At 43.6% G+C, this 22,697-nt stretch overlaps 1 protein-coding gene across 4 annotated transcripts; it reads right to left on the reverse strand.

Annotated features, from left to right (window-relative positions):
- Positions 1-13,900: 13,900 nt before the first annotated feature.
- AGTR2 (angiotensin II receptor type 2) lies at positions 13,901-17,758 on the reverse strand. Of its 4 annotated transcripts, XM_027899182.1 has the most exons (3): positions 17,742-17,758; positions 17,176-17,308; positions 13,901-15,502 (listed from the first exon to the last, which is right to left on the reverse strand). In XM_027899182.1, the coding sequence occupies exon 3, from the start codon at positions 15,427-15,429 to the stop codon at positions 14,311-14,313; it is 1,119 nt and encodes a 372-aa protein (XP_027754983.1). In that variant the 5' UTR covers positions 15,430-15,502; positions 17,176-17,308; positions 17,742-17,758; the 3' UTR covers positions 13,901-14,310. The 4 variants fall into 4 exon arrangements, with proteins under 4 accessions (XP_027754983.1, XP_027754972.1, XP_027755000.1 ...); XM_027899171.1 differs by lacking the exon at positions 17,742-17,758 and having other exon boundaries at positions 17,176-17,448; XM_027899199.1 differs by lacking the exons at positions 17,176-17,308; positions 17,742-17,758 and adding an exon at positions 16,955-16,998.
- Between the last annotated feature and the right edge of the window lie 4,939 nt (positions 17,759-22,697).

Raw genomic sequence — 22,697 nt, forward strand, 5'->3', positions numbered from 1 at the left:
CAGTAGCAGAAAGTAAGGGCAAGACTGAAACTTCCTCCTCCTTCCCAGTCCCCTATCCCAACATATTCACCCCTTCTCAGGATTCCCCTATTGCCCTGCATGTCAGGAAAGTTAAAACCCCACAACCTGCCTTCACTAGACTGGAGCCCACCCACATGGGCTGCATCCGATGTTATGTCTTATGACACTGGTACAGTTTGGCACAGAGTGTTCCGAGAGTGCCAAGGCATAGTCACCCCCCCACTGTAATGTCACAGTGAGAAGAACACAGACAACTTCATTCCTGTGTAGGCAAGTCCTTCCCTTAAAGGCTTCTCAGACTGATCAACTGATAAGCACCCCTAAGAGCTGCTTTGATTTGCACATAGTTATAGCTGGGAAGATGTGTTCCCACTCACCTGGGACTAGTCTAGGAATCACACTCAATCTGACCACAGTGGGCCCTGATTTCCCTGCACCAGGGCTGGTGAACACAGTTCTCAGCTGGTGCTGGAGACCTGCCAGCTGAGCACGATGCAGCAGCAAGGCATGGACTGCAGAGGGTCATCCCCTCCAAACGCTCCAGGCAGATCTCAGCGCTGAACAGCGCGAGGCACATGTTGGATTTGCAGTCTTGTGGTTACTCTGTGCTCCAGTTGGACATTCCCAAGGTAGTCATGCTTCAGAGAAGGAACAAAACTGTTGCTCAATAGGGGAGAGTTTTATGATTGTATGAGACCAGGCTTCCAAGAAATTGGAAGGAAACCAGAAATGTGAGAGCTGCCAGATTAAAAACAAACACTGAGCAGTCCCTCTCCCTCTTGCCATTCAAAGGTAAATACAAAAGCAGCCCTTTTTTTTTCCCACAGGTGCTACCTGCAAGTTTCTGTCCCATTGGAAAAACAAGTAACAGCAAAACCTCTGACCTGCTACATGGTGGGAGAAGGAAGAGGAAGCACTGTCACTGCCTGTATTGGATGGAGTCCCAAGACACATTACTGAGAATTACCCTAACCTGTTTGGAGGATTAAACCCCGCAGCAAAAAGGTTAGGGGATTACACTGACATAATACTTGACCAGTTCTTCAGGAAGTACTTCACAGATTTTTTATGGCATAATTTTTGATGGTAGTTTTTCTGTGGAAAGACCCAGAGGGACGTTCACAGAGTTACACCTGCACAAATAATTGTTTTTTATGACTCACAGAAGAAGTTTAGGAGCCTACGAAAAAAAAAAAAGCTGACCCTTAGAAAGCTATTAGATCAAAAATCTTGGACAAACACAACTAGGTTTCCTACGTAAGGCAATAATTTAAAAAAAAATAACACAGAAAGACAATTAGGAGTAACTCAAGAAAGATATCTGGGGAGATGTCTTCTCCAGTACAGAGCCTGGGACAAATTTAGGATCAGAAATTACTGGATGATTGATTTAGCATTTTCCTTGGATTTTTCTCAGTGCAGCAAAAAAAAATGTATTTGTTAAAAAGTAAGAAAATTCCAATTGCCAATATTTTGGAGTAGATCCTCCTCCTGGAGCAAGCTTTCTTATAAGCCCTTTCTCTATAGGCTGGAAGATGAAGAAGTAGGGTTTGATGCTGGAGGTCAGAGGTGCCTTGACAGCCCACCACACCCTTTCTTCTCAAAGAAGACTGACGGGCTTTACTGGTATTACCAAGCATTCCAACTGCAAGAAACTTCAGTTTCTGGAGCTGAAATGGAGGAAGAGGCTGAAGCAAAGAAAGAAGCCATAGCTTCCCACTCTGTAAATCAAGCAGCAAACTCCAGCAGCTGAAGGAAGCAATGTGCTTGTTTATTTAATGGGGTACAGGCAGGACTCCTGTAGTAACTTATGTAACAATTACATTTACCAGGACCATCTCAGCACTACTCTGATCATTTGTTTGGTGTGGTTTGAGGGAAGGAAGAAAACAAAATTAACAAATTTGGAAGAAATTCAACCAACTCTTGGGTCTGACCATATGCAACTTGCTGCATTAAGAATTAAAATCACTCAGCAAAACATGTTTTCTATCAGAAGGAAAACAAAAATAAAGCTTAACTGGTTTTAATGAAACCAAGGAAGGTCAGGACAAGGAAAGTACAGATGGCACAGGAGACAAAAGACAAGTAAAATCAGACACAAAATCTAACAACAGCTCTGAGGAATGCAATACTAAAGTTCTGTAATTGCTGTGAACCAAATAGGAAGATGCATGAGTAAAGGTGGCCAGAGATTTGCAAAACAGAACAGGTAAGCTTAAAAAAAGATAAGTAGAACCACTTAGATTGTTAATAACAAAGATGATTGACTCCAACCCTACTCAAGGCAAGGACAGTCAGGTTTGGATCTGAAATGCTGACCTGGCAGCTTTTAAAAGAGCTTTGGTAGGCTGCACAAAAACAAAGGAGAGAAAAGGGAATGCAGAGAAGCTTTGGATGCTTCTCTCTTTCCTCAGGAGTTATTGCAGTGCATGAGACTAATGGGCAGCATCAGATTTCTCAATACTAGCTTTACTTTTTGTTGGAAATGGCAAAAAATCTGACAGGATGGTGTTAAACATAATCTTACAGAAGAATGTTCTCTCTTGGCTGAAACATGCCGGTTTTGTCTGTGTGTGTTCCTTCTGTGTGCAATTTTTATCTGTATTCTTTCTTCAGGTTTGGAAAGTTAAAAGACATTAGTACTACCAGGAAATTTTGAGGCTTATCAGAAAAGCTCTAGAGCATTCCTTCAGTTCTTGTATCTTAAGGGTTTATGAATATTTCCTCAATTGCACAAGACAGAAAACACTGGAGGATTCTGCAGGCAGAAGTTAGAGCTGCTGATAAATCTCCCAGGTGGTATTTATTTACTCAAGTAATCACTTTGTTTCAGATAGGAGAGGGAACAGCTTTTGTAAAGGTACCACAGAAAGACATCGCAAATCTGCTGCTTGTGACAGTATGGATGGAAAAGAGGACTCTACTGCTTAGCTGCAGCCCAGAAGGCCCCCAGAGGAGGGACTGCTCATTGCAGCGAACACACTGTCAAATACACCATTTGTAGGCTTTAATTCTAGTGCACTATTCTGGGATTGTGTTTCAGAAGGGGACATGAAGATATGGTTTGCTGCTGCTGCCTCCAAAGCTGTCGAACCACCAAGATTTCCTACCAGCTAAAGATCATCATCAGCAAATAATGGTGTATTTACCTGAAATATTTTCTGAGACATTTTGATGACCTCCATGCATGTTTTTCTTCTCTGTAGTCAACCCAACTCGTTTGTAACACTGATATCAGCGGCTCATGGGTGGAGGTGCTGCTCTGTAGACGTAAGAGGATCAGCGTTAGTGCCTGTGACACCTTTTGACTTAAGAGCATGTGAGTTTGCCTGTGTACACTTTGTCACATGCACATTTGTTTTCAGCATGTTCAAATCATGCTCCACCACATACGTCCTGGTTTTCCACTCTGTTGGAAAACACAGCTCTGTGGTTTGCAGTCTCTTGTCCATGATCCCTGCAGACCAATGGACTACTCTGAATGGTCTACAAAGAACAATTATAAAAAAACCAGCCTGGTAGCACTTCCTTGGACTTGCACTTTCATAAGATTTTTTTAGGATTTGTATATCCAAATAGTTAGAAAAACACAACCTGACTGAAGTAGGGCTGTGCAGGAGATAAGAGCAGGCAATTCTAAACATTATAAATATCCCTCTTGTCTTAAAATCTTGGAATTTCAAATATTAGGCACACACTGTGAAAAACATAAGCTCCCACTAGGCTATGTGAACTATCCTCCTCATGAGCAGAGCACGTATCCAAGAACACATCTGGGATAGACTTGATATAGGACAAATAACTGGGAGGCATTAAAAACAAGCTCTGAGGACTTCTGTTCCTACTAAGTTTTGACTAACTTTGTTTTTTATTTGCTGTGACCTAACTGTTTTGATCTGAAATTTATTTATTACCCGCATAGATGCCAGACTGATTTAGAGCTTCTACTGAAATATGTAAAAGGGCTGGAATTGCCACATGAAACTGCCACAAACATTCTCTAAACATAATAAATAATTCATGTAGGTATAAAGTAATATTCATATCTGTGGAGTTTGTCACATTGAGTCGTCTAAATATAGTTTTTTCTCGGAAGTTATGCAACTTGAAAGAATTATTACTATTTTTTGGTATTATTTTGCTATTTCCATCTAATCTGGTAAACAATAATTTATGCCCTCAGCAAAATGCCTCAAACACAGAACAAAGTTGATCTCATCAATATGTAATCTTACATGGAATCTTACCTTATCTTTGGTTTTACCCTTTACTTCTATGTAGATTGTTTTTAGAAGTCTTGTGCACCAGAGCTTCGTTCTTATTATAGCTACACAACAAATTAAACGGACCTTACTAGAATTCCATGCCACCAGGGCATGCATTAACAGTCCCATGTTAGCACACCCTATGCTTGCAGAAATTACTAAAGCACTGATCTGCATAGTGAATATTTGAAAAAGGACTTTCATGATACTGCTTGAATAAAATGAAATGGGTACAAGTTCACAGAGACATTGATTTTGGGTACCCCCATTTCAGGATGTTGCAAAGAAGATACTTAAGGTCTAATCTGGAAAGTTCTAAACTTTGAGAAGGTTCCAGCTGTCAGTGACTAACAAGAGAAACTAAGCACCAAAATATGAAAAATCCAAAATTTAAGAACTTTGTTTCAGCCATCTTTTTGGACAACACCATGGCTCAGAAGGGGACATGGGAAAGTGCTTTTTCTTCTCCCAAGGAAATTGTTTCATGTTATGTAGACAGACTCCTTCTAGATGAATACAGGCATTTCCCTACAGTTGTATGTATTCAAATTAACCTGCACTCTATAGGGTAGATTCCGTTTGAAAGCAAGGCTGTCACTGGAAGCCTGATTGAATGCTAGAGCATGCAAGACCAGTATTTAACAGAGATGCTTGATACATGCCTTGGGGGATTATTCATGCCATCTACCTTAGTCATCCAAGTGAGATTAAGCACCCAGGAGACCCATTTCCTTCTGCAGAGAATGCATGAAAAGCCAAGTGTCTCCAGAAGACAACGAAGAGACCTTAGGTGAAAAAAACATCAGTTTAGACCCTCCTCTGAACATACCAGTGGCTCCATGATCTCTTAAAAGTCAATGAAGAAGAAGGAGCAATACCAGCAGGCAATTCAGACTTATAAGACATGAAACAACCTGCTGGGGCAACTTTTTCACCACTGAACATAAAGAAAATCAGGCATCCTGAGATGCCAGTGGTATCTCTGCAGCCCACAGGGATTTTCTGAAGTGCCCTGGCAGCTGGTCTGGCACCATGAACATCTGTTCCATTACTCTTCACCCTCACTCAACTGTCCCTTCTGTGGGGCAGTGGGGTTTTCACAAATATGTCAGTATAGTTACCAGAGTGGAACTGTCTTCTGAGTGCTGCACTGAACTTCCAGTAACTTAACAGCTGCCAAATCTCACTCATTTTTTTTATAACAAGCAGTAGATACACCTGTAAAATAGACATGCTGAAGTTTTTAAAGTATGGAGAATTCAGATCTGATTTTCAATGTCTAACTCTCTTTTTTTGTGTATGGTTTCTTTGTGGGGTTTTTTATTATTTTTTTTGTTTCATTTTGGTTTTTGTTTGTTTTGTTTTGTCTGGCTTTTTTTATTATTTTCGGTCTTTGTTTGGTTTTGATGTGGGTTTTTTTTTTTTAATTTAAACTCCCACAAATGCTATTATTATTGCACCGAAGTTTTGTTTTCATAATTTCCAAGCAGTTTTCTACAGCAGCCTGTAATTCGACACTAGGTGGCCTCTTTCTTCTTTCAGAGAAGGTCTGACATGTCATTATATCCCCTAAGGACTTAAGGAAACAAAAAACCAATCGGTAAGCAAATCTACAGAACTTCGTTCAGTACGGTTTTAAGATGAATATTGCAAAACTCCCAGCTCGCTGTTTCCCAGCTGGAATGCATTCAGTGTAGCTCAGAATATAGAACTGAGTTTCTGTAACTTTGCTTGCAGCCTGAGCCTTGAGAATGTTTTGTCCACACAACAACCAATAGAGGAGGTACCCATAATATTTTACTCCTGAAAAAAACCCCAAACCCACAATATCCTGTCATCTTACTCAAAGCTGCAAGAGCAAACAGAAAAGAAGAGGATATGAAGATGGAAGTTACTCCTCTCTACTCGGCTTAGGTTTTCCCAGGTGAAATCTGAAATAGCAATCAGAGCTTCACATCCCCCACTTCGAATGAAGTTCACGCACCCCAGTAGTGTGTCCTCTTTCTGTCAAGTGGCCTGCAAATGCAGAAAACTCTGCTTAATCATGGATGAGGGACTTTCATGGATGGTAAAAAAACTAATGGGATTGAGGTTTCTAATGCAGAGACCAGCACATAATAGTTTAATTGGAACATTTAGGTTCCCAGAAGAGGCTAACAAGGAAATGAGCATTGCCTTCAGCAAGAGAGCACTCTGGCAAAATGGCCTCAGGAAAGGAGTTCTAAATTTGCCTTTCAGAATTTCCCAACAACCCAAAGCACAATTGCTTTATTGCAAAATCACTGGACTTCTGCAGGATAAGCTTTGTGCTAAACAAATGCCTGAGAGCATGTTCAGCCCTTAGAGCAATATGTGTGATTAGGTGAGATCATATGAGGAAATAAGGCATGTTTTGCCATGGTGTGGCTGAACAGCAACTTCCTCCATCAGTAGAAATGGGATGAATTTGTTTACAGAGCAGGTAAATGCTTCATGCCAAGTAGAGAATGAAGGCTGGAGCCAGTAGAGACAGTAAATTAAGAACTAGCACAAGAATGATCTACAAAAAGCTACTTCTTTGGCAAGTTCTATGGAAAAGGAAAGATGTCAGTGACTTGTTTTGGTCACCTTATGAAGGAAAACCCGTGACTGTCTGTCCCTTAGCCCTGTTGTATTGCTGCAACTCTGAGTTAGCTCCAATGCTCCTTTGGATTATTTTTCTTTTGAACCAGTGACAGGGAGGGTTTAAGACCCCAATAAAGCTGAAGACAGACTTCCTTCATTTAGTCTTATTAATTATTGGGTCTATAAGAGCTTGAAGACAGAAAGGGAGCAGGCCAAAGGAAATGCTCTGTAAAACAGCTTTAGGTGTCAACTGCCAGCATTGCTCTACTTTATTATGAGTTCAGCTGGTCTGAACATTACTGCGTACCTGTGGTAATGGTATGACAGAGATTATGGGACAGGCACAGGTGGTATCATGAACACAACAAAGATTTATGACAGGAACCACAGCAGGAGAGAGATCTGGGATCAGCCTCTCCATTCTTTAAGTGTCTCCAACTGCATCCAGCTCGGGTCACTGGGCCTCCTGTTACCAGTGTCGCAACGCAGCAGAACAAGTCCTCGGCACTGTCACCTGCCCAAGGAAAACCTATGAACATTCCTCAGTAATTATTCAGAGGCTTTCAACAGACCCTTATACTGAATCCACCCTGTTTGTTCCACATGAAGCTCTGACCTTTTTTAAATGGTGGATTGTTTTTTTGATGGTATGTCTTGCTTAACTCAAGTGCTGTCCTAGAAGTCAGCAAGTACATAATTTCCCATCCAGCTTGTGTATGGTATGGATAAAATCTGCTCCTACCTTCAGCGTGAAGACTGCTCTGGGTACTCTTGCAGCCCAGTTATCTACAGAGTAGCCCAACATTAACAACTTTCTGTTTTCATTACCTGTTTGTGTTTTCCTTAATCCTAGGGAGACTTACCTGCAAAGTATCAAATCTCATCATAAAAGTAGCTAGCAAAGTGGCTAGTTGTGTCATAGTTTGATTCATGTTGGACTCAGAGCTGAAGGAATAAACATTCCTGACTGATGGGTAATTTCTTTTCCGGGTGTTCTAGTGGATGAAAGAAAAATCCCTTTGCATTCCTGCAGGAAATGAAGGTCAAAATTAAATCAGATGAAAGACTGCCAGATCCCAGGCCGAGAGCCAGTGAAGTCCACAGGGCTCTCCCCAGTTAATACAGCATATTTGGTGTCATACCATGAAGTCTTTTTTTCTTAGACTTGTCCTTGAAAACAACTCCCTTGGGTTGTGTTATTTCCCCAACAAAAGCCCAAATATACTGAACTGCAGCAGTCTGTTAGCACAGATTTGAAAAAAAAAAAAAATCTTTTCACTATTAAACATGTTCATTACATCACAAAGTCTATCTGGGTATAAAAGTACATTCTTGAGTAGACCTTTGTCAAACATTTTTACTGCATATTGAGTTGCACATGAAGGAATCTTCTTGCAAAGAAGCACAGGCACTTTGAAGAACAAATTCTGCACACTGTACTTACCTGAAAGGAGACAATTAACACAGAAAAACAAGGACATTCAGCACTTTATGATAAAAAGGGATTCACAGTGTTCTATAGCTCTGGAGCTCACAACAGCAGAGATCTGTATAGAGAGACTGCACTGTCCTTCCCTTGGAATAAACCTCACTGTGATCAGTGAAAGTGTTGGCAGGGTAAGATGGTAGCACTAGAGTGTCATGAGGATCTATTTCATTACTCGTAAAACTCCTTAAAGGACTCACCAAAGCAAGCCAAAAATCACAAAGTAATGCCACTCAGCATCTATTGAGAAAACTTACCGTGCTCCCCTGCAAGTGAAGGCCTTAAAGAGTTGTATGTCACATAAACATCACCTCTTGGAGTGCTTCATTTTCTCCTGAGGCAGGGGTAGTTGCTACACATTTTCTATCCTGTCATGACACAGCTGCGTGCCTAGCACACGCTGTATTCATAATTTTCACTTTCCTGTCATTGCGAAAGAGGTCATGTTTGGATGCTGTCCTAACTGTTAGTGCAGATGTTTTGCTGTGCTTTTGAGGGAGGCTGTGGGCTGCATGGCACTGCACCCTGGCTGCCAGGGCATTCCAGGGTGCCTGGGGCTGGGATGGTTGTGGCTGACAGCTCCCCACTGCCCAGCCTGGGGGCTCACACACCAGCTGCCCACAGTGCCAGCTGGCAGCAAAGCACAAAGGGGCAGGTTTAGGGCACAGACAAGTTGTTTCAGAGTTCAGCCCCATGCTTCCAGCACAGCCAACACCTCTTTGTGCATGTGCTTCCTCCGTGATGAATGAACTGCAATATGTGTGGGCAGGTAACTTCAGAGCACAATCTCTGAGGCATCCCTAGTGAAACCAGAAGACACAGCTAAACCCAAGTTTAGACAGTAATAACAATATGCTGCTTCTACTTCCTTGTGGATATATCATATGAATGTGACATATTTCCATTTCATTGCATTAAGCTCTCCCACACATTGTTCAAGAGTAACTATATCTTATATATCCAATACATCTCTGTCTAAATGCATTTAATGATTATACCATTTCCCTTCCTGCTAAAAATGCTTATTACATTTGTTACAAGGTGAGTGTGATTTCTAAAGACAGTCTCATTCTGTGTTCCATTTCAGCTGTCTGTTGTGTAGACTTGGAAGCTGTGTTAGATAAGTCATATTTGCACTGTTGTTGATTTTCTTATTTGTTGTAAAAACAATGAAATGTTTAAATTTATAGTTCTAAAAGACAAACATTACACTGGATCCTGGCTTCCCATAACTGCATGTGTTACAGGAATGGAGTGGAGCTTTATGATTTTATATTTGTTTAGATTGAAGAGCTACTGGGTGTCATCAGGGGAGGGAGGTAAGTTCAGATGTACCTCATGGCAAGGATATTAATGTCATGACCCTCATCCACTTACATTTCACTCTGCTCTGTCCCCGTAAAGTGCTTTGGGGATTAACAGAGTTTTATCCGGAGCTTACAGTGTCAAATCCAGGCTCTGTCCCAGCTGAAGAGGAAGTGGAAAGTAAACATTTGAAAGAGGTAATGAAAGAGGCTGGCTTGCTCCCTGTACCCAGACTCTTCAATTCTAAAATCAAGGTCCAGACACATTTTAGCCAGGCCTGTGCAAAGCAGCTGGGTATCCCACAGGGTTAGGCATTACTCCACTTTAGACACAAACTCACACTGTTTTCAATTAAAAAATCTCAAATTTTACCAGTTTGTTTTTTTCTTTTTTTTCTTTCCCATTTTGATTCTGTTGAAACCTGGCAAACAGGATGGAGCACTGCCTCTCAGCCAGGTACCTCCCTGGATGCTCTGCTACAATCATAGTGATGGGCTGACCACTGTACCAAAACCAGAGGATATCTGAGGTTGGAGACAGCAGCCCCGGGCTCCTTCTGAAGACAGGTAGCTGGTAAGACAAAGACATAGGACACTCACCAGCCCTTCGTGGCAGAGCCCATGGGCCAGAGGGACAAGTTGCACACAGCTGGATCCAGCAGCAGGCAGACTTGAAGAAGGCACATCCCAGGACCTTGCTGAACAGAGCAGCCCTTCCCAACACCAACATTTTTCCTCCACGGGAAGGAGATTTGAGACGGGAGCAGCAAGTCTGCCAGCATGGAGGAAAAGCTGCCAGACCTCCTCAACCCCCACACTTCAGGTTTCCTGCATTCCTGCCAGGACCACTCAGTGTATCCAAAAGACTTAATTTTCATAGGGAAACATGAGCAGTTCACTTGTTCCATGGCACCTTCTTGCCCCTCAGCCAGGACAAGGGGACGTGTTGTGAAGGGAAGCCAAGTTGTGGCAGTCAGCTGCAAAGTGGCAAGATGATATTGCTGCTCAGAATCTGGCAGGAGGAGGGACAAGAGTGCTGAGTGGATGCCAACACAAGATTCAGGCTGTGTTGAATTCTCAGGGAGAACATGCTGTACCAAACATTTCTTATTGTATATCTTACATAAACAAAGCATTTAGCTCACCACTCAGCACTAGCTCATGATAATAAATGCCTTTCTCTGCTGCATATATTGAAGTTGTGTAGTCAAGCCGGCTCAGGGACACACACAGGATGCTCGGTTTGGACTGAGATGCTGCTTTCTGCAATCATTTAAGCTGAGATTAATCAACTAGAGCTAAAAAAGGAAGGCACAAACAGGTTTTGCTGTGCAAATACATCAGACACAGAGTGACCCCTGTAGAAAATCATCCCTTCTATCCCTCTTTGGGGAAAGATCACCTGACAGGCAAAGAAGTGCTCCAGGACATTCCCATCTCCAAAGGGGAATTTCCCTCTTAGCCTCAACTCCAAACCCATCAGCATTTCCACGTGGTAGATCAAAACAAACCCCTTCCACAGGGGGATTTCCACTCTGCTGGACCATGGCAGAACAGCCAAAACCCAGTTGTTGCTCATAAATTCATCTCTCTGTACTGCAGAGTGAGCAACACTAAGCAACCACACACACTTGCAAAATCCCTGCCAAAACTGTGTGAATTGGTCTGTGTCCCAAAGTCAGGGTGGGTGCTGGGGGATGGCCAGGCTGGCCTGAGCAGGACTCCCAGGTTTGCTCACCCCACGAGAGGGCTGAAGGGCTCCTGCACTGGACAGGGGGCTACATTTTCTAGAGCTCCCTCAGGGGATAAAAGGCTTGCAAAGGACCAGGGCAGGGCGGGAGGTGGAATTGGGATCTGACAGAGAGAGGCTGCAGCACTGCACAACAACTAGAATCATTTGCAAATACCAGCAAAATATTCTCCTGAAAGGAAATAAAGTAGCTTCTAAATTTACAAGGAAAAGAAATCTACTTAAATTTTTAGTTCACATTCTTTTGCTGAAAATCTTGAAAAGATAAACACACGTGGAAACTGTGAAACCCCTCCCACACATACATTTTCTGTTAAAAGTCCTGAAAAATCTCATGAGAAACTTGAGCATGATAGAAGAAATTCTTAGAGCTTGACATTAATCAGTTTGCTCTAAAAATAAAGCAAAACCCTTGATACAGCACTTCCTCTGCTTCCATATCAGGTTCCTCTCGAGACAGAGTTTTTGGGATGTTTGTTTAACCTCACTACTCAAATTCATGACCTATTGGAGGTACAAGGCAGCTCTGGTAAACAAAAGTGTCACACTGGGGTCACTCGGTTTGTCGCTCTTGCAGAATATGACCTTCAGGGTAGACTTCTTTTGAAACTGCATTTTGAAAGAAGGAATTTTCCTCCCCTTTCAGTTTTGCCACACACTCAATACTGGTTTTTTGTTCCTCTGTTTCTCGGAAGGTAACATTGTGTGCAGCTGCCTCAGCCTCTGCAAGTGGTTATCAATCCCTGCCCTCCAGCACACAAACAGGAGTTCGTCCCACAACAGAGGGAGGTGCTGCATCACTGCTCGCTCCTTGGGAAAGTTTTGTCATTGTTTTCTCTAGCCTCTCACAGGTGTAAATGCAGCTGGATTTCAGACCACTGTAGTATTTCCCTATCAGCATAAGTCTGCACACCAGGCACAATCCCTGTTAAACACTGTTCTTTTTCAGCAGGTCCAACCTGGCCTGTAGAGAACATGTAGTCTGTGCTTACTCTCAGGACAGGTACAGCTGAAGCACGGGTACCAGTGGGCTCAGATGGTGCAGATTAGCTTTTGTTTTGAGACTCCAGAGATGTCAATTAACATCCCACTTATGTTTGTTGCTGACCTGTATTGCAGCAAAGGCAAAAAGTCTCTCCCCAACCTCTTATTACCCCTCTGAGCCTGAGCTTTGAGCACCTGGTAATTTTCTTAGTGCCCTGGTTTGTTTTGCTGTAGCACCACTGCCTTGCTGTCCTTATTGCTAAGCAATTAACAGATTGTCCTTCCAGAAATACCCAACACCCCAGACGCCATTAGCTCCTCGGAACATTTTCAACAAAAACATTCCAGGGGAGCTGCATTAGTAGTTCTTCCACTTTCAGGGACAAGCATCTCTCCAACCGTCACAGAACACCAGACCAGGACAGGGGGAAGGGCTTATTTGTGGTCAGGCCCTGTTTTGCCAAATTCCGCACAAAATTTCCATCTCTCACCACTCTGGGACTGGCACATTTCTTGTATAATCCAGTGAAGAAACTTACCCCCATCCAGCTCCTGCACCAGGTTTCTATGGCTTCCAGGCAGCAGTCAGTGCTGAGACTTCCAGGGAGGCCAGACTCCTGGTTGCCCCAAGCACCAGGCGTAATTTCTGACCTATGGACCCAAAACTGTTAATGGAAGCCTCAAGAGTAAGTCTCAAAAACATTTCCCTCAAGTTAACAATCTTTTGATCACCCAGCCTGGGAACAACCTTCAGGCAATAGAGCAATGTGCTAACAGTTCACTCTTTCAGATTGAGCTCATCAAAGCTGATCCTTTCTGAAGGGTCCAAGAGGACCAGTATCTCTCCAGCAAAACAAAACTTCAAAGAAACATCAAAAGCAACCTCAAAATAGTATCAGTGTTTGCCAAATACCTTTTTTTTGCCTCCCACTCCTTCTTTTGGTTAGAAATTAGTAGATTCCCATATTGAGATGTGGGTAAGGCTTAGGAGTCACACCATGGTTTTACTTCTAGGTGTCAAGGAGGAGTCACTCAGCCAGAGTCATGCAGCACCCCAAAATTACAGTAGTAATTGACAGTTTAAATTCAAAACATCCAGACAATCAGCAAATCCTTTCCCTACAGGCTGTTGGACATTGCCTGGGGCTTGGCATTCCCACATAGCAGTGGGACATTGCATGTTCAGTTCCTGCAGCTTTACTGTCAATATGACCACACTGGACCAAAGCAAAAGACCATCTGGGCTACAGACATGTTACCTGATACGAGAAAGATGTAGAAACATGCATGTGGCTTTATTTTCTTTAAGGAATACTCTCCTCTCTCCAGAAGTTGGCAGAGCCATGTCTCCACATTTCTCAGTATGCCAGGCCGAAGCAAACAGGAGGTATATTTGATGCATTTTACATACGACATCTCTTGCCATATATTTTTAAAAAATTAAAATATACAAAATATGTCAAAATATTTTCTTACTGATAGATACAGAAATATCTGCACTTCTTTATTTACACATTCTCGAGTGAGAATCTCTTTTAGAAAATCAGCTTAGGGTATAATACTCAGCAACTATGCAGTTGTAGCTGTCGTGCAATGGTCCTTTGGTATATTTAGTGTCCTTTAGTGTCCCACTTAACACTTGCCTGTTCCCAGCCATGCAAAAAGCTGATATTTAAAACGCCATCAATATATTTATTTGTCTGAACTTTTCCCCTGTAAAAGTTGACTGCTCGCTGCAGAAGGAGGAATAAATCCTCATGTATGATATAAACAGATTCTCCTTCAAGCAGCTGGTAAGTGATAGGTACGAAACAAAGGGAAGAGGAGAGAGGAATGTGATCACTGCAGGGACAGCCAGCTGCACTGACATAGTCCCACATCGTGCCCCAGTGCCTACAGGAAGGACTCAGGTTCCTTTTCCCTGCCTGTGGGGGTCTCAGCTTCTTTGAAGCAGCTGCCCTTCCTCAAAGAGGAGCTTTCTCGTTGGCTGTTGAACTGATAAACTCGTCTCTTAAACAAGTGATGGATCTTCTGCTGGAACTGGTTCCCAATGAAGCAGTACAGCAAAGGGTTGATGCAGCTGTTGGCAAATGCCATGCAGATGCCAAATGGCAGAGCCGTGTCAATAATCCTTATCACATCACAGCTGTTAATGATGTTCATATGAGCCAACGCATTCAAAAAGGTCAAAATGTGGAACGGGAGCCAGGAAATCAAGAAGGCCACAACAACAGCAGCCACCAGCTTTAGTACTTTGTCCCTCTTCTGCTTGCTTTTCCCAATCTCCTGTGCTTTAAGCAAGTGCCTCCTGATCCAGATGTAGCAGGTGGTGATCACTGTCAAGGGGATGAAGAAGCCAAGGGCATTTTTCAGGAAGGCTGTTGCCACAGACCATTTTGCATAATTCTCATAAGGAAAGGCCATAACGCAAGCCTTGACCCCCAAGCTTTCGATGTAGTAAGTGTCTCGGAAATAAAAGGTTGGGAGGGAGGACAAACAGGCAAGGCCCCACACAACCGATGCTACAAAATAAGCTTGTTGTAGAGTCCTTCTCTGGGAGTGGATAGGATGGACAATGGCATGGTACCGATCCACACTCATGCACGTGATGAAAAAAATACTTGCAAACATGTTCAAGCACAGGACAGAACTGGAGATCTTGCACATGAGAGACCCGAAGAGCCAGTTGTACCCCTGGGCATAGTAGGTGGCCCAGAAGGGAAGGGTGGCAAGGCACAGCAGATCCGCCACAGCCAGGTTGAAAATGTAAATATTAGCAACTGTTCTGGTGCCAGTGGGGCGACAAAGCACCCCAACCACCACACTGTTGCCAACCAATCCCAGAATAAAAACCACAGAGAAGAGTGCTGGAATTAGTGAAAACTGATAATCCGAAGAGGTAAGGGGGCAGGGAGGGGGCAAGAGTAACACAGCCGACGAGTTTGTCAGTGCTGTAGGGACGACTTGAAGAGCTTCTCTGGTAGTGATGGCCAGGGAGTAGTTGCTCTGCATGCTGGTGCTGGTGGAAAGGGAAGTTCTGCAGGAAATTCATGCGCTAGCAGGACTTTTCTATCACATCTCTCACCTGTGGATCAGAAACCATGTGTTAGACATGCACTCTGCAGCTGTCTTAGCTCTGAAATCACACAGTCACAATAAAATAAAAACCATTTCAAGTTATGTCAGGAAGCTGAGCGCTGAAATAGCAAGCAGCCCTGCTGAACTCCTTACCTCCATCCCACTGACAGGACACAATTAGCCCTAGGGAGGTCACAGCAATTCTTAATTAGCCTGGCAGAGAAGCAAGCAGCTGGGTTTTATCTGTGATTACAGATGGTGCTTTCTGGGGCCAGCAGAGCAGAAAGATTATGGACTCAGGAGCTGGAGACACTTTGGGAGCTTCTGTGACCCAAAGGGCTCACTGAAGCTCCTGGTGATTCTTTTCTCAGCTTTCTCATGCTATTTCCAGCACTCTGAGCAGTTAAAATAATGTAGAAAGGCAGCAGTCACCAGTGGAGATCAGGCAGTTCACACCTGAGGGTCTCCTGGGACTTCACAGGCATGAAAGCAGCCTTTTAAGAAGGCTATTAGGAGAGCAAGCTATGACTTTTTTTTTTTTTTAGTTCACAGGGCTGGATACAAAGACACTGAAAAGTCTTTGCAAAATACCATTCACTGTCAAAGTCTTCTCACAGCAAATCTGCATCTCCTGCCCTCATGACAGCTTTAATCAGAACAGTAAAAAAAAATATAGACACAAGCAATAAACTCAGTTCTTGCAGGCATTGGATTTAACAGTAGTATGTGCCATTCACTTAGAAAGATCAGGACTGGGTTTCAGTAGGGAAAAATAACTACAAAACAGCTAAAATAGGAGAGTTAATTGACAAGTCTGCCTTTGTTCCAGTTCAACAGCTTGTGTCTGCATCCTGGGCAGAGCACTTCTCAAAGTTCAAGACTTTATAAGCAAATAACTTCATATGCAAATAAAGAAGGTATCATACCCAAATATTTTATTTTGCATAATAGGGACGATTCATTTTTAATTAAGTCCTTGTGAAATCAGTTAGGTGTTTAATAATTTGCAAGGAGCCCTAAAAACAACAGAAATTTTGATCAAGACAACAGAATTGGGTAATGATCTCTCATTTAACAGAAGGCAGATCAGTTGAAACATATTTTTCTGTATTAACAGTTTAGTGTACAGTAGCTTATCATTCGCACAATGCAAGACATGCAATATGCTACTTTGGATATACCGACAAAAATTTATTTTTCAATATATTGTCTCAACAATGAAAATTCAGTAGGGGAATTTCTGCAGAGTGCCAGTATTAAAAGTCACAAACAGTGATTCACAAGTCCATGTTCTGTAATCAAACAGATCTTAAACCCGATGAAAGCTTTTTTTTGGGAACACAAATATTCAGGGGAGGGTCTGGAGTCCCATTTCACCCTTTTGCCCTGAGCCCCTCACTTTAACCTACAGAAGCTGAAATCTCAGAACTCATCACAGAGCATTACATATCTCACTTACTCCTAGCAGAGGGACCACACCATAATCAGTAGCAGCTACATTACTGAGAACAAGGTTTCATTGACAAACACGCTCCCCCCTCTGCACATGAACAACTGGTGCCTTAGAATTTGCTCCTAAGCTGTGCCTTCTTACTATTACTTCACCCACAATGAGACATTCTATCACAAACTGAATCAAATCAATAGAAATTACGTTCTAACAGCAGACAGAACACATACCTCTCAGACCTCACACTCGTCCGGACGTGGCTCTAGAATTCTGTGCTCCTTTTTTCCGCTTTCCTCCCAGCAAGTATCGCCACCAGCAATCTGCTCTCTCATATCTTCCGTTTCCCCACTGGGAGACTTTAACCTACATAACTCAAGAAGTGAAATATGAATGCCTGCCAGCTTCTTTTCCTTTTGGAAGCAAAACGGTTTGAGAACCCCCCTCTCCAAGGCCACGTGAGCGCTTGCAGTAAATCAGGAGAGAGGAAAAACACAGCCAAAAAAAAAAAAAAAGAAAGAAAGAAATCAAACAAGAAAAAAAAAGGAAATTAGGAAATTCATGTAAATATCGCTGAGGTTTTCTACTGCAGTTCTTGGGCCAGGGGATACACCCACAAGCAACCCCTTTCTGCCCTCCATGTACACATGCAACACATGGGAGCCTCCATGCAAGGATCCACGCATCTCTGAGGGCAGGGGGATTCCCGTGCAGTCCATGGACTCCCAGCACTTGCTAACACATTTGAGAGTGAAACAGGCTGTTAGTCCTGGCAGAGCTGACCATAATATGAACACACAGAGACAGAAAGTGGACACCCTCCGCCAGGAATCCTTGCTGTTAGCTGCTTTGCACACAAACAACTGCTGAAAGATCTTGCGCTGGCCCTCACCAAGCACCCAGCGTGCTTTGCAAGTGGGGGGGGAGAATGTCAAATGCACTAAAATGTTTATTTTGCAAAAATAACAAACACAAATTGTTTAGATTTAAATATAAAGTTTTCCTTTCCAGATGCACTTTTGATCCTCACAGATACTTTCTGTGTCTACCCTATTCTACCTACAAAACTGCTTGAGATTTTTTGTTGGGTTCATTCCTTTTAATACACAAGAAATGGCCCTGAGGCACGCTATGCAATGGGGGCCATACCTCGGGCTGCCCTTTAACAAATCCTGCTCCCAAATAAATAAATCCCTTGCCAGTGCATCTAACTCCTTATCTGTTCCCAAGTTCTCACTCCAAAGCTCCATTTCACCAGTGTACAAATCCCTCTCTTTTCTATTTCCCCCATCGTTTCTTTCTCCCTCTCACTATTTCTGAGCATCACCAGAACACAAATGGTTGTGGAACAGATGGGACACCTGATATGGATGCCCAAGCTGTTCATGCACAAGCCAACCTCGTGCCAAGGAGTGCTGCAGCTGAGCTAACATCCCCTGAGCTTGTGGGATATGTTTGTCCATACACTTGTTTCCACAGCCAGGCTGGTAAATCTAGCACATGGATCTGCTGCAGCAGAGCCCAGGACACAGCTCATGACAGGCCAGAGCCTGTTTACTGCTCATCTGGCTGCAAAGTTAAAATAGCTGGGATTTCCCCCCCAAGACCTGTTTAAATGGGGAGAAGGTGGGTCTTTCTGGGGAGTGGATTTGGGGAAAGATTTTAAGATCTTTCACCAAGAAAAAAAAAATCATAGTTCAAGAGGAACAAGAAACTTGCTGCATATTCACATGCAGCACTCAGGTTTGTCTTTGTATCCTCAAGTCTGTGCAGCTAAAGAGGTCAAGAAGTGTTTAAAAAACCCCAAACCATACCAAAAAAACCCAAACTAAAACCACCATCTTCACAAGCTACTGCCACACAAAAAGTAACTTCTGAACAACTGTGCAAATAAATAAATAAAAAAATAAAAAATCCATGCACTCCAAGTCCTAGGTCTTGGATTTTGCAGGGAAGTGCTGCTGACAGGGATGGAATATTCTGAACAGGCAGCATATCTGACTGTGCCAGCAGTCTGTCAGAGCCACCTCTTAAGGTTAAACCTTGCCAGCCTGCCAACACAATGTCTCCAACACAATGTGGTGTCCAGATGCATACCTGGCATCCTGCTGCCCAGGATGCATAACCCAACGTAGGTCACTGTGGCTCTGTCCCCTTCAGTGCTAATTTACAGCAGGATGTTCTGATTCCCTGGTCCCAGGGCTGATGGCAGAAGCCAGGGATCCAGCACCCACACACTGCTGGGGCAGAGATGATTTCCATCCCTCCAGATGGTGTGTTTGCATCATGTTGAATGACAGGCCTCTTGGACACACTCACCAAAACCATCCCAGCTGGGTTTCCCCAGCACCCCATAAACTTTTTATGTGCATTCTTCCTTCCCACATTTGTTTGTTTAAGGGTTTCCTTAGAGATTAATTGCTCCATCCTGCAAGTAAGATCGGAATATCTACCTGGTCCTTCCTTAGCCCCTGAGCACTCCTGCAGAGAAGGCTCCTGTCTCGCATCCTATTTGGGGACACAGGGAAAAGAGAAGTTATGAGCAGCAACCAGCTGAAGATTGAAGGCCGAGGCAGTGAGTCCTGTTCCCATCCAGCACCCATGGTTCTTGCCTTGGTATGCTGGGTCTTAACACTGTCTCATGTACCTCTGAAGCATAATCAGTTCTGGCAGTGGGTGTCTGCAAACCCAGTGCTTTGACCAAGAGGGAGAACTACAAGCATTTTCAAAGGGAAAACCTTGATCAGTGTTCCATTTTCCCTCCATGATTTCATGTGGAATCACTGATCAGGCCTGGGGAAAGTCTTGCTTTTTCACTTCACAGCACCACAGCAGTAAAGACAAGGGTCACCCTGACAGGACCCATCAGAGTACAGGGTCAGAGAGCTCTGGTCCCATAGAATGAACCTTCTATGCTGGAAGAAGCCAGTTTTGAAGCAGTTAAACATCTGTAGTGTGACAGAGGCAGTTTGGAGGAAAGAGGGATACCCTTTCTACCTCCAGCATGCAGAAAACTTTTCCAAAGTATTTATTTTATGGGATGTTTGTGTCCAGCCAATAGCCCTGCCAAGACTGAGATTATCCTCCATGACATTGTTTGTTCAAATAATTGGCCGTAAGTATTTTACAAGTTACTAAAAGTAGTAAAGAAAACAAGCACATAAGTGATTTTGAAAACAAGCTGCACCCGTTGCTATTAAAGGCAGCGAGTGCACATGTACCCTGGCACCACTGCCCACTCTCAGGGGAGCACTGCAGCATGCCTGGATCTGCTGAAGGCAGCAGGACTGGGTCAAAACTCTATTCCTAAGTGCTGCACAGCTCCCAGTCATGGGCCCAGACACAGGTAAATCACCAGACACCAGCACTCGTCCACAACAGGCACAGAGCCAAAATGCCACTGATGCTGCTATGTCCCAAACACTGCATTCTAGCAACTGAGATCTGCTCAACTAGATTGCAACAGGAACCCCCAGTCAGCTTTCATAAAGAACAATTTTTCATCACAAGTCACTTTTCCCTGCTCACTTCTCCCAGACCAGCTTCTCTGATGAGCAGCAGAAGTCAAGACACTGATGCCCACAGCTTGTGGGAACGAGCTCCATCCTGTCTGACTTCTGCTTTATTAATATATCTGTATATAGCCTGGCATTTAAAGGATGTGGGAGCCTGCTCCACATTCCTTTTTAGTGTCTCAAAGTGATATTTAAGAAGAGTTAAGACTCCATGGCCAGTTTTATAGAGCTACAGAGTACCCAGGGGTCTCTTTCCAGAGACATTTTACAAATAAAAATCTTCCTTCCTTTGCTATTTTGAACTATACACACTGCAAACAGCTTTCCCACTTTTTAAGTGTTTTTATTGGAAATTTCTCCTATGTTCCAAGAATGGTGAGGTACGTGTGAGAGTTCACCAGATAGATAAAGCTTCGGCAGAGTCAGAATATTCCTGACACTTGGGTATTCCATCTTTTTTAATCCATCTTTTAACCAGAAAAGCTGTTAAGTGATTCTGCTCACTCAGTCTTTGCCCAACAGAAAGTTTAAAGAAAGCAAACCTTGCTCCTTTATCTCATTAGATTAGCAAGACCATCCCAAAGTAGATGTTTTGAACACTTGTATCAAACCTCGGTCTTCTAAGGAGAATACAGCTCCTAAAAGCTACAGTATTAGGCAAGGCTCTTGACATCAGCTATAAACAATTTCTGAAGTGGGTGTGCTGGGCTATAAATCCCAGATGTCAGATAAATCAGTAACTGAAAGAAAGACAAAAACACAACTGTGGTCATGCAGTGGGTGGAATACATTTTAAACAGAAACCTGCAGTGGTTCAGCTTTTCTGTTAGAGCCAGAATAATGAGCCACCTCAGCCAAAACACATGATGTACTCCAGAAAACCCTCCAAGCAGATGGATTGAGACAACCAAAATCCCTGCACGTGGAGCACAGAGAGCTGAGCCTGGACAAGATAACCCAAAAGCAGGATGCTCATAACTGAATGGACCATAGTGGAAAGTGTTTGTTAAAAAGGCAGCTAGAGAAAAAAAATCACATGCCTGTTCTTCTCAAGGACCACGTCCTTACCTCGTCTCTGCAGCAACTCGTGGCAATGACTGCAGTGGAGATGCTCAGGAGCTGCAGCTGGACAGGCAATGCCGAGGCTTTTGCAGAAGAGCACTGGGCACTACAGCACCCACAGGACATTCCTGTGGCCACTATCTTGGATCAGCTCAGCCCCCAGCAAAGGTTTAGGTCTCCACAGTGTTGAGCGATGGCACACCACTGCCTGACTTCCACCTCGAGGGCAGCTGCAACCAGAGCTGCCATCAGTAAATGTGGCCCAGATGGCAGCCACAGCCAAAACCCTGGCAAGGCAGCTGCCACCATCCTGTGCACTGTAGAATCTTTATAGGGAGCAACTGGAAGTGCCAAACCTGTGACAAGCTGTAAAAATCTGGTCACTGTAATACTTAGGGGCTTCCTTGGCCTACAGGCTCCGAAGCAAGGAAACACTCTGGAGCTGTGTGGTCCTGTTCCACCACATTGTTTTAGTCCAGTTAAGCAACATCTGGCAACAATGAGCTCCAAGAGCTGCATGCTTTTAGTCTCTGAAAATTTCCATTATGAAATCAAAGAGAGAGAGCTCTAGGCTTAAAAAAGGGCTAGAACACGGCAACACTGCTGGAATTACAACCAAAAATAAAGTCTTTGTAGAATAAAAAGGACACAAGAGCAAGAGATCCATCTTCTTCAGCCTGAGCTACCAAACTTCAGCTAGCCTAGTACACAGACAGCAGCTCACTTGTCCTGCACAGAGACCAGCAGAAACCTGTCTCCTTCACAGGGCTGCACTGGCAAAGTCATGGAGCAATGGATATTCACAGCTGTGCTGCAGCAGGAGGTAAGAGAAGCCGTGGAGATCCCAGCAGTGGGACACCCCTCCAAAGTGATGTTCACGAAGGAGCAGTCCCAGCTGAGCCAGGAACACAGAAAACAAAGATTCACCCACCAAAACCTTTGGGATGTCCCCAGATGTGAGCAGCTGGATGGGGTGAACAGCACATGTGAGCCCCACCTTCCTCTGGGGCTCCCAGGACAAGCCCCTTGGCATGGTGCCATCACTGCTGCTCTCAGTGAAAACCAGCTTTTGGCCCCCACTAACACTGCATCAAAGCCTGTGTAACTAAATAAATGATGTTGTTTACAGCTGGAAGATGATCTCCATTACACAACATGACCATCCTAGCCAACCTTCC

Source organism: Empidonax traillii, unplaced genomic scaffold (assembly GCF_003031625.1).
Source record: "Empidonax traillii isolate 1590-97213 ecotype Southwest subspecies unplaced genomic scaffold, ASM303162v1 scaffold20:size5563877, whole genome shotgun sequence".
Taxonomy (NCBI): Eukaryota; Metazoa; Chordata; class Aves; order Passeriformes; family Tyrannidae; genus Empidonax; species Empidonax traillii.

Excerpts from the sequence above, each read along its gene's own strand:
- AGTR2 (XM_027899182.1), bottom strand. The coding sequence starts at position 15,429 with ATGCAGAGCAACTACTCCCTGGCCATCACTACCAGAGAAGCTCTTCAA.